The following is a 12,457-nucleotide window of genomic DNA, read 5'->3' as shown; positions in this document are numbered from 1 at the left end:
TCAGAGAACAGCCTTTCTCAGCAGCACGGCCCAGCAGCTGTCTTGGGGACCTGCCTGGGTGCCCACCACTACGTGGTCAGCTGAAGAAAGAGGCACTGAAGCATTTAACCTGCATTTCTGACTGATGAGAACCCTTCATGGCGGTAGGCCTGGTGCAGTTAAATGCAGCGTTATCAAGAATTTGACCCCGGGGGAAGTGAACGTGAAACTTCAGCAGAGGGTAAAAAAGCACAGGAGCACCAGGAGGGGCTGTGGACAACATGGTTAAGACGCAAACAGAGAGGAAGAGGTCAGAGAACAGTCACAGGAGCAACTAGGCAGTTAGCTGAAGCATTATTTTGAACATTTGGAAGGTTTCCAATCAGTGCAACGTTTCATGACATACCTGCTGTTAAATCCTATAGGCATTGCTGAACTTTGCCCCAGGTAACTCCTCAAAGAGTTTGGAAAGGGTGAGATGGATGGTACAACCTATGCGTGTTTCCTGGATGCTCTTTGATTCCTGATTGAGGAATGGAGGGTGGTGGCACACAGAACTACAGTATCTCTGCATGGGTGTAAGAAGTGATAAGTTTTAAATCACAGGCCTAGGGTGTTTACTGCTTACATTTTTAGAAGAACACATTTTACACAGTAGTGTATAAATATTTACTTTCTAAGAAATACTTCTGTTATCTTCATTTCACTAAAAGATGGTGTAGTTGGGAATAACAGTTGCTTTTAGGGCTGGTTCCTCAGCTAGTGTTGAGCTTGTAGTTAGGAAATCTAATGACCCTTTTTAATTATCTATCTTTAAGGCATTTAAGGAGTTCTTTTTATTTCTCTCCATCTGCTTAATTTTTAAGGTCACATGTGATTAAAAAAAGGAGCAAGATGGCCATCGTTGCCCAATCATAAGCCAGACATCATTCATGCCACGGTATATAAGAAGCATTTTGTAAACACTCTTGGCCACCTTTCATGTGGAAGGGAGAATCTGAGCTGAGCATAGTGATACATATAATTTGCTGTAACTCATCAGGCATCCTGTTGTTAAAACAGCCCTGGCTTTGCTCTCCCATGCTTGCCTTCACTGAGGATAGTCTGCAGAACCCTGCCGGGAAATGTCTTGACCCACACAATTGCACTAAGCAATTATCTTTATTTTTCTTCCTATGAAAATCTCTCACTCGTGAAAATGTTGGACACACAGGTCTCTGGTGGTTTTCTTTAGTGCTTGATGCTAACCTTGTACATTGTATCAGCTCAGACTAGAACTTCTCTGCATACTTCTGCAAGTTTCCATGATATATATGTAGACAGATATTATGAAAAGATCTTATTTTTTTTAAAACTTCTCTTTATTTTTACATTCAATGCACGAGGACAGACAAGATGAATATTCATGACAAAGTATAAAGCCATATACTGTCCTCAAAACAGTTAAAAGGTGCAGTGTTTAAGAGTTTAAAAAAGTACTTTAGAAACCCTGTATTTCCAAAATTCCTCATTACAGAAAAGTCAAATCTTTTAGAAAAGTAGAGTTTTATATCCTTGTGCATTAAGCCATATTATGAAAGTATGTAGGTGGTTTTCATCCTTACTTTGAGAACTCTGTCTCTGCATTGCTAACAATCTTTATGTAACCTATTGGTGGAGCCAGCCGCCTCCATAATACGCAGTATACACAGTTACAAACAATTTGAAAAGTTATATTACAAAATATACAGTAGTTCCTTTTTACATTTTTATAGATAAACATTGCATAGTTTTCAAATATGTAATATATAACACAATCACGAGCCTTTTTCTGTATAACTTACGAAAAATTCTGTACACTCAAATAATTATAAATAAAGTGTAAATATTTTTTGGTAAGAGTAGGGGGGGGAAATATGCCAGGTCATGTTGTGCTGTCAAGTGTTAAACAGAAATCTTTGTCAGAATTCACCTAAAACAATGGCCCGATATCGCCTGGAGCAAGGAGAGAGCAGAGTAAGGACTGAACAGATCATAGGGGAAACGTTACACTGAGGAACCATAAAGTACTGATACGTCTGAGTATTAATTATTACCCTGATTCTTTTGTGGGAACTGCTTTCCCACAGTTATTATCACTGTGCTTGATGGTTTTACCTCAAGATGCAGAACAAAGTGCACGTTATTTAAAAAACGAGTAAAGGTAGATTAAAATGTTTCCTGTTTCAATGGGTGATCAATGGAAACTCGAGATATCTTGGAAAGAATTCTGGATATTTTTCTCATATTTTTCCCAAAGAAACAGAGCATGGGAGATGCATGCTGGGATTTAAATAAACAGATTCTGAAAGCATCCAGAATTGTGAGAATAAAACGAAGAATTACTGAGGATATCAAAATTCCACTTTAAAAATGAGATGCCAACAAAATTCTGTTTCAACTATAGGAAGGACAAGGAAAATAATTTTAAAAAGAATACTCTGACATAACTCTGCTCTCTGCTGCTAAACCCCAAAAGAGCAGAACTATCCCAAAACTAAATGCTTTTGGAAATTCACTCTGATTCTAAGCATTTTGTCACTGGCTCACAATTACAGAAAGAGTTGGAATCTCAGTATGAATGCAATTTGCAAACACACTTTCAGCAACATAGTTTGCCAGTTTAAATATCAGTTTAAAAAAGTAAATTAAAACAATTTTCACTTCTAAAATGTACATATTTACCAGATAGCCAAATTCAACCTACTGAACTCCAGAGCTCTGCAGAAAACAAACAACTACTTAGAAGTAAATGTGTTCTAGCAGCACTGAGGGGCTATGTTTAGCTAAGGGTCTTCTCAGCATTTCCATTACAAATTTTATCTACAACTCAGCCGTGTAAACTGGCTTTAAATGACACTTGGCCTACCTTCAGCCACCTAATTTTTTTTATCATTAGTAGTTGGACTTCAGATATTATCCCCTACTCACTGATATCTAAGCTATTGAAGGCCAGCAGAAGTAATCAGTGCGTCTTCGAAATGCTCTTTTTCTGGCATTCACATTGTGCCTTTTGTCAGCCCATGATTCAGAGCAGCTTCACCAGCATTTACTAAAACATCAGTAACGGTAAGTTTTGAGCACAACCAGCTTCCCACCAAGTGCTATACTACCTATGGATTGACTACACATGGTAGTGACTACACTACCTATGGATTTTATTTGGGATTTGGATTGCTACAGACGATTGCCAGTAAAATTCACATTATTTCCAAGCAGGGATGTTCAGAGCACAAAGTGATGGTGCAGACCGAACACTCCTTTCTCTCCACTAAATGTTACTGTACATCCCACGCTAGCCATAAGCTGTTCTCCAGGTTCCCTCTTTTGTAGCTCTAAAGCCAGTCTCCACCGCTACTCTGAAAGGTCATTTTGTGGCTCAGCCAAACGGAGCCACAGCTGCACATAGATGGCTTGGTGTCACCCCAGGCTTGGGTGGCTGTCCCCTCCCCTACACTGGCCACTTGTCCTCCTTCCTGAACCATTCCTCTGATTGTGGGGCTACGTGGTGAACTGGACTGGGGAGGATCGTCGAGAGAGAGGAATGGCCCCACAACCACATCCTGAGTCCATCAAGGCCTTTGGTAGATACTCAGCATTTCCAAACCCAGGGCTTAACCTTCAGCACGCAGAGGGATCGGCAATTACTTGTATGGCCTTTAGCTTGAGATAATAAAAGATTATAACTGCTGTCCCTGGTGTTTAAGGAGACAGAGAGGGCTCAAAATGGGCTTATACATACCCTTATGCCAGAACAGGACTCACAGAACTTGTGAAGGATGTCCCAGCATTTTGTTTTCCTTCACACACATATAAAAGATTTTGTCCGTACTGGGAAAACTACAATTTTCCATTTCAACCACTGCAAACGGGCCACTGAAAACATTAAGATTCTCTTTTTTTTTCTTTTTTTCTTTTTTTTCCAATTTCCAGAGCTTTTTAGGTATTATAAGTAACGTCCGCTGAATAAGCCAGTAGGTCAGAAAGGCTGTTCTACAAATGCATTGTTTGTTTGCTTGTTTTTAAATTAAGTTTGAATTGATCATCACTCCTTTCATCCCTGTCTTCATGGGACTACATCAGAATTTCTTTTGTTTGCTACTGATAGCATTGGATGAAGATACCGCATAGTAGACCCTCTGTAAGCCAACCTGTCATTAGCTTTTCAACTGATCATAGATTTTCTAGCAAGTCTGTCAAGCTTGTTTGACTCCATTCCTTGATGAGTGATATATCGCTGGCTGCAGGAACCTAACAAAATGTTCACTCTGTCCTCAGTGCATTGTCCAAGGTGGTTTTCAAGAGCCTGACTGTCCTATGCTGTATCTCCGCTAATATGGGTTGATCCGCTACTATAAGGCTGTGTTGTTTGTGCCTGTTTTTTCAACACAAGCTACAGCTGGTGCCCTTCTTCCACCTCTTTCTTCATCAGCCATTGCGATGGTGTTTTCATAAACCTCCATAGTTTTTAGCTGCTTGTCTTTGGCACCCTCCTGTTCCGCATTGACTTTGCAGCACTTGCAGAAGCCGCAGCAGTGTTTCCCACAAAAGGCGAGCGAAGACATAATTATATTGTCCCAGGGCTCTAGGGAGTGCATCCAGATGGGTAGGAAATCCCAGTTTTGGAGCTTCTCAGGCAGTGAATGTGGTCGCTTTGACTGCATAACATTAATTACAATCACAGCAATACAAAGAGCAAACAGGGGAAGGCAAACACCCAAAAGGACTGGCCAGCCTGCCAGTGACAGACCAAATACAAACAGAGGCAGAAGAAAGAAGCAGACCAGAAGATAAAATATAGCAAACCATCTGTACTTGGCTGTTATGTTTCCCAAGGTCTTGCACATGCGGATTGGCAGCCGGGTAAAAGGTAGTGGATAAAACAGAATAATCCCAGAGACGTTGAAGAAAAAGTGGCACAAGGCAATCTGAAAGCACAAACATTTGAGAAGTTCATTAACTAAAATACCTTTAAATGCTCCTACCCACAGGACAGTAACTCCCAGTGGTACTAAGGCTGCGTAGTTTCCCTTCCCTTGCTTCCCACTGTTTTTTTCTTGTCTTTCATGTTATTTCACTGCAAGGCCTTTCCTAGCACAAAGCAAGGACTCAGTAATACCTCACACATTGTAAAGATCACTGCGTAAAAACAGGGGACAGCATGTGGACACAAGGCAAACCTAGAAGGGACGACACGCAGCCTAAATACAGCTTTCAACTGCAAGAAATGGAGTCCATCAGAAATAAAGCTGACAAACCAAGCAGCTATCGGGAAACAGTCCTGTTGTTAGTAAGGCATGAGAACTACGTGAGAACTGTTCATTATTGGGTTCTGCATGCATAAGTTTTCAATTAAAAGGTGGCAAGAGTAAACTAGATCTTGTGTACAGGCTATTGAGGAATTGCTACTGGTACAAACTTGAATTTTCCAAAAGTTAGCTAAAAGTTCATAGGGCACTGAGGAGATTCCTGGAATGTGACTTTGACTGGATCTTTTGTAATAATTTCATTCACATACTGCAAAATTATTTTTTGAAGTATAAGCATGTAGACACCTACTTGCTAAAGCTTTCAGAAGTTGCCTAGACAGAATAAGCATATACAGAACAAAATAGTACATTCCCTGCTCACCTTATCTTATTTTTAATTCTATAACTCTTATCAGACTAAAGTAAACATGAAAGTACAGGGTTTTATTTTTAAAGTACGTTATAAAAACAGCAAGCTATCATGAAATCTGAGCTTGGTCAAGATACTATCTTCTCATGATTACATCTGTTCTATCTTGCCTGAGGACAATAAAATGGCTTCTGTTATTTTCTTAATTTATTGTGGCTAGTGAAAAACATTCATCCTATTCACAAAGAAGACTTCATTATCTTTTCACTCTTTGATGCAGAGGGTTCATTCAAATGTTATCTTCTGCCTGGAATGTTCTTTACTGGGCGGTAAGTTGGAGCCCAAAGCCAGGCTGCCTACTTTTCAAATAGTCTGAGGTAACAAGGAATTCAATAAAACCCACTTAGATTAGATTTACAATGAGAAAATAGATGCCACAATGCTCACTGTAACCTCAGGTAGGTAGACAGCTTGCCATCTTACGGGTTGTACAGCTGTCACTTGGGTTACAGGAGTCCCTCCCTGCACACAGCATGAACAGCGTTAGGGCCCAGAGGACGGAGCTTAGAGAAATGAGCAACCCTCATAGCGGACTACCTAAGAGGGTTGTCAGAGATGTGGGCACTGAACCCCAGGCTGCAGAGACCCCACGCTCAGGGGTCAAGTGTCCCACCCTGTCTCAGTTCTGAATTAATTCAGTCAGGTCAAGCCCAATTTATGAAAGCAAGCTTTTACTATACATTGACATTCTGGGAATGCTTAATACAAGCTTTTCACTCTAGTAGTTGAAATGAATGAGCTGTCATTAATAGCACACTCAACAATCAAGCATGACATTCATGGCATATTGGCATGAGAGCCAAATTTGTCAGGTTTTTCTTGTGAAGTCAAGGAAGCATTGGTTTATACTGACCTGTAATGAATATTTTAATGTACTCCCTGGACTTGCTAAAGCTGCAAGAATAGCTGTTGTGGTTGTGCCAATGTTAGCTCCTAAGGTAAGGGGATAAGAGCGCTCAATGCTTATAACGCCAATGCCTAGGAGAAAAGAGACAGGATTGAGTGGTTTCAGAATGATGGAGAAGATAAAATGTGGAGATAAAGAATACTGTATTGACAACTTACCAACAAGGGGTGTAATAGCAGATGTGAAAACAGAACTACTTTGGACAACGAAGGTCATACCAGCCCCTGCAAGCATAGCCAGGTATCCAGCAAGCCAAGTAAAAGGAAATGGGAAATCTAAAAAAATAGAGGGAGAACATTGTCTTTAGGATAACAGAATGTTCTATGTAACAGTAACACAGCAGTAAAAAGACTATTAAGCATTTCAATTGTATATCTATTGTTTGCATATTGTTCCTTACATGACAATTTTGAGTCAGAGTCAGTTCTATTACTCTAATTTACCGTGTTCGCCGTACTCCCTCTCCAGCCTTCCACCACTGGATATACTTTGACCTGGGCACTAGACCAGGTAGACATTTGTCTTGACCCAGAGTAGCATTCATGTTGTAATACAATTAGGTACCAGAAATGTTTCCACAGAGGTCAACACAAGACCTTCTAGGTGTCTTGAGTGGCTTGGTTTCAGCAACCAGGAACCCACTGCATGGATTGGATCTTCAGAAAGCTCTGAAGACCATCCTGAGAAAACCAGTTTATCTGTTCTAACTAGTTTCAAGCAGATCATCACCTAAAAATTCACTTGTTAACTCTTGCAAATAAAAGCTAATCACACTGATTAGAGAAACAAGGCACAATGGTCCCTTGTAGTCTGCAGGTTTGTGAGTGAGCCAAGAAGTCAGGACTTAATCAGTTGGGAAGGCACAGAGGAAGACAGAGTAGATCACAAATGAGCAGTAACTGGCAGCTGATTACTTTCTACCCTTCATTTTTGGTTCAGGCAGCGTTCTTTGCCCAGGAGAAGAGAAGACAGCATGGGGACCACTTTGTTGCCTTCCCCATCTCTGTGAGCCCTCTCTTCAACCGCCAACAGACACATGCCAGGACTGCTTTTCCCTGCTACGGGCTGTAACCTTTCCGTTCAAGGGAGGATGAAGAAAAAGTAGCCAAGTGAAAAAAAAAACCCAAACCCAAAACCAACAAACAAACAAACAAAAGCATTTGTACACAATGGATCCAGGCTGAAAAACCACTTGGAGAACACAAGGAAAGACAGAAAGTACAACTACTCAGGGCTGCCTTATCTTACTGAAGAGAAGGTTAAGGAGTGGAACAGTGCAAACAAAGGGAATTAGATCATTAATCACTACAAACCCTTTTTTTTCCACTTATTCTAGAGGAAACATGCAGGCCCTGTGCCAGAGCCGGCAGTCACAACCTCAGCACTTCAGCGCTATCTTTTTAGGATGGAAACATTACATTTCTAACAGCTAATGATTATACATCAAGAAACAGAGCCTGGACTTTGGTCTCTGTTGCTGTTAATCTGCTGCCGTTCACAAGCAAGCTGTTCACTTATAGATTTTTAAAAGAAAGAAAATAATATGCAGAGGAGAAAAAATGTTGGGATGGGGACAATTTTGGTTTAATACTGTTTTCTTTAAACTATTCTATAATATCCGCCAGAACAGGAGATATCAGTAAATGTGTTCAGTGTCCTTGTCATTCCTGCAAACAATCTTCAGGAAAAGCAGGTAATTACCAGTGTTGATTGTCTTCTTGATAACACTCGCCACTTGTCCTTTAAGCACAGAGTTTAATAGCTTAACGATCATCACCAAACAGGAGCACAGAACAAGCAGGGACAAAGCCAGAAGGATGAGACCGATGCCAAGATCAGGCAGGTCTGAGTCTGCAAAGAGATGCCGACCTGAAAAAGAAAAGGAAAATTAATTGGCCTAGCTACATTTTTGCTTCCGATCCCAAGCCCATCTCTGGCTTTCATTGGTGCCTCTAAGAAAATGGGACCAAAGCACACATAGCTTGAGGGGGTGATGCAAAGAGCGAAAACGCCACCTCTCTTGCTCCACAAAAGCCATGTCTGAGGGGAGCAAGAGGGGCTTTTGTACAGACACACTTATAAAATACACAGCGGGGCAGGCAGGAGCTGGGTGACCATGTGCAAGGGAGGGCAATACAACGGCGTGAGGAAATTTTGGTATGCTCCAAGCCAGATGGTGGGTCGGTTCTTCTGAGAGGTGGCTGCGTGCCTGAGAAGGGCTGTTGAAAGTCTTGAAGGGCATGCATAGGGATGGAGATATCCAAGCAACCATTGCAGCAAAGTAACTGTAGCTCCCAGTCACCTGAACGGCGAGGGTGACATGATACTGAAGACCTCAATTACTGATATCAGGGAGCATGGAAAGAGATCTATCTGCAGCCAGATACCGTGATGATGCTGGAAACTCCAGCTGTATAGCTATAACAGAGCACGGGCTGCTCTGTCCGTACCTGCGATAGTACCTTGGGTCCATATACAGGCAAGTGCCTCTCGATATACCTCTGAAACGGTCTATTAACACCATTAGAAAGCTTTACACATATGTAAAGGTATTGCCGAAGGAGAAATAGTTCTACTACTTACATTTACTGATATATTCTGTTTCAGTTATGTTCTTGAGGGTCCATGTCAAATTTCCTTCAGTCCAGCAAAGGTCAGGAGATGTGCAGTTTTCTGAAGGTGGAATTGTGACATTCTGCAGTGTCTAAAGATTGCCAGACAAAGCAAATACTTCGGTTACCTACAACCCTTCAATAAGCGCTCATGCAAAGTTCTAGGTTTTTACTGCAACCAAGCATACATCAACTAAAGGTGGATATGTAAGTTGGCACCACATTAACGACAAGTCAAAATTTCTTGCATTTTTAAAATAAATGGTTGTGCTGTTACTCAAGTCAATCAATACAACATTTAAAGTAAAAAATATCACCCAAACCTTCTTCATTGTGATAACCATAGCACCAAGCCCTCAGTAGCTAAGAACCTTTGCTACTGATCTCAGGGTTTGTGGAAAGAGCTTCATGTCTGGCTGCAGCTGGGAGACAGTGCCATTCCTTCTCCAGCTAGTGCCACAACTTCCTTGGATCAAAGAAGGACACTCTTAACTGCCATCGTAACTGCAGTTAATGGTCTGGTCAATACTGCACGGGACTGTGATTCAGAATACTGCCATACTGGTGCAGACTTTCACTGGGTCAGCACGAGCTGCTCACACTGCCCTTCTGGGCCTCAGTTTTCCTACCTGTAGAGATAGAGGCGCTGCTACTACTTTCCTTTCTAAAGCTCAAATGTTATCTAAGACCTAATTACTATCACTATGATTAGCATTAATATTACTGAGCTGAACCTGAATTTCTATTTATGCCGCAATAAAAGCTTGTTTATAAGAGCTCCTAGCCCTGATGTATTGCATTCTGACGCTAGGTCCATAAGTCCTTACGCAGATTAAGGAACAGTTTGCTGACTGAACTGTACTTCCCCACGACAGCAGCTAGCAGCCAAATGGACTCTGAACCACACTGCTGAACAGGCGGTATCTTTAAGACATGTGCAAGTGATTCCCTTTTGCAGAAATGGGGAAAGAGGTCATATCTTCTTGCTGGACACTGCCTGCGGACACCCACATTGGCATCGCCCCTCCAGCAGATGGACGAAGCCGTGGAAGGATCCAGTGCCCCCACATCTTCAGGGAGCGCCTGGTCCCCAGCCTGCCCCAACACGTCAGCCTTTACAAACACAACACGATGTTGTTTCTCACCTTCCTGAAATTTGTTCAGACATCTGAGTTTCAAAGCAGCTGCATTAGATCAAAATGTTTATCTTTATGTTTTGCTTTAAACATATGGGGTCTGCATGTACTTATCCCTGCCATAATTGTGTTTAATCATTTTTGCCAGAAATTAGTTTAACCCACTAGGAATGTAAATCATTTAAATGATATTCCTCTTCCCCCATCAAGTTCAAGTCAAGCTTATAGGGGTTTCAAGTGTTTTGGCAATTCGACTGTATGCTTGGGCAGTAGGTACACAGCCAAAACACAGACAAACACAGTAAAAATTGTGTATACGGAAATGTAACCCTCAGCCTACACTGCCCATGTAGTTGCTTGTCTTCCAAGAGTGGAGGGACTGTAGGACTCGGGGGCTCAGACCTCACTGAGGGTTAGGCTGTGCCTGCCCGGGCAGTGCGGCGAAGCAGCTGGGGGCCTGGAAGCAGCAGAGCTGCCAGGCATCGCGCCTCCCCTGAGGTGGAATACCCGCCTCCTCGCAGCATAACCTGAGCAGAGCTTCACATCAGCACAGCTCTGTGCTCCTCACACCGTCTCCCTAGCTAGCATTTCACTGGCCATCCAGACCATCATTCCATAGGAGCTGGGCTCCTCTAAAAACCCAAGCACTCAATTTTAACCTCCACTATCTGTCCTTAGGTACCTTCTGCCTCAGGACTTCAGGAATTACCTTATATACGCACTAGCAAGTAGAATAGTCTCATTAGAGATCCAAGGGATATTTAATGCTCTAATTGTTAGCTAGCTGAATAACACCACCCAAATACTCAGCTCCGCAGTCTACCAAAATATTCATTGGTGTCGATTTGGGCAAAAGATTCCTTCCAGCTGCAGTGTTGCTTGGGTGAAGAACAATGGGATTTGGCCACACAGAGGCTTTCTCCGAGGGCAATTTTCCAAGAAAGCTGCAAATAACCAGCTGCCACCAGGTCACACTAACACACGGAAGACTAAAGCTGGTTGGATCAATAGATAAATGGTAGGCAAAAGGTATTTTCTTTGGCCTGTATTGCAGATTTTTACCACTTTCAGGGAGTCAGTAGGCGTATCAGAGTTTAAAGGCATTTGGATATGAAAGGCACAGCTCCAAACCACCAGTTCTGATAAGCAAGGGCCTGCGTGGTACCGAAAGCAACCAGGTCAAGCCCACCACTGGTGGCACATCCTTGCTTTAGGTGGAGAAAAACTACTTTAAATTGTTTTCATTCTTTTTTCTGCTGAAAAAAATACTCATTTAAAAATCCAGTTTCACAATCCTGTGATAAGGATTGTCAGCAACAGATCAGTAAAACATTTCCTGAGGAGCCTGACAATGAATTTATTGTAATACTCACCACATTGGTTTCAGTTACACACCAAATCTTTACCAGGCTTTTGTTTTTTGCAGATTCATCGTTTGTAGCAATTGCATTTATTACTGATTTATCAAGCTTTAAAAAAAAAAGGGGGAAAAAAAAAAAAAAAAGAAGAGAAAAAGACATTATTCCAATTTGCATCACACACTTCTGCTCAGCTCTACTCAAATGATTCCCTTTGGAAGCTCAACCACGTAAAGCCTGCATGACCATCTCTAATGCTGGAGCTACTGCTCAACAAGTAGGAGGGGGTTTACTCCCAGAAAAAGGTACAACTCTACACACACAAACAGTGTCTCATTCTCCCCAAATCGTCCACCACCTCATCTCACCCTTTCTGTTTAAACCCCACTGACATAGCTGACTAAATGCATTTACTGTCATTTTAGGAGCTTTGCACACCCCCTCTGGCCTCCAGCTGTGCCTCTGGATGTGGGCAGTTTTCCCATAATTTCAGTGTCATCTCTTCAGGCCCTATGCAGATCTGCTGGACATGCTATGCTGTCTCTGCTAGTACCATCTGCCAATGTCTAGGCAATGGGCTGCCATCCCATCTATCCCACGTGGCTGTATTTGTCCTCACCTGCCTTCCCAGTCCTCCTAGCCAGGTCTATCATCATTAAGGTGAAATGTGGGACAAATAGAAATAGGAAACATGGAGCTGAGGCTTTATGAAATCTGCATAAAAACAAGACTCCATCTACTAATGAGCTTTACCCCGAGGACAGAGAG

At 42.0% G+C, this 12,457-nt stretch overlaps 1 protein-coding gene across 1 annotated transcript in view; it reads right to left on the bottom strand.

Annotated features, from left to right (window-relative positions):
* Positions 1 to 4,195: 4,195 nt before the first annotated feature.
* Positions 4,196 to 12,457, bottom strand: part of SLC34A2 (solute carrier family 34 (type II sodium/phosphate contransporter), member 2) — an 18,971-nt gene continuing 10,709 nt past the window's right edge. Inside the window, exons 8-13 of the mRNA XM_009887650.1 lie at positions 11,705 to 11,800; positions 9,167 to 9,287; positions 8,285 to 8,452; positions 6,742 to 6,858; positions 6,530 to 6,654; positions 4,196 to 4,925 (exon numbers count right to left, since the gene is read on the bottom strand). Of these exons, the coding sequence (XP_009885952.1) occupies positions 4,350 to 4,925; positions 6,530 to 6,654; positions 6,742 to 6,858; positions 8,285 to 8,452; positions 9,167 to 9,287; positions 11,705 to 11,800 (1,203 nt within the window). The 3' untranslated portion in view covers positions 4,196 to 4,349. The remainder of the gene's footprint in view (positions 4,926 to 6,529; positions 6,655 to 6,741; positions 6,859 to 8,284; positions 8,453 to 9,166; positions 9,288 to 11,704; positions 11,801 to 12,457) is intronic.

Source organism: Charadrius vociferus, unplaced genomic scaffold (genome assembly GCF_000708025.1).
Source record: "Charadrius vociferus isolate BGI_N301 unplaced genomic scaffold, ASM70802v2 scaffold306, whole genome shotgun sequence".
Lineage (NCBI taxonomy): Eukaryota > Metazoa > Chordata > Aves > Charadriiformes > Charadriidae > Charadrius > Charadrius vociferus.
The sequence above is the reverse complement of the archived record's forward strand: the minus strand, read 5'-3'. Positions and strand labels throughout refer to the sequence as shown.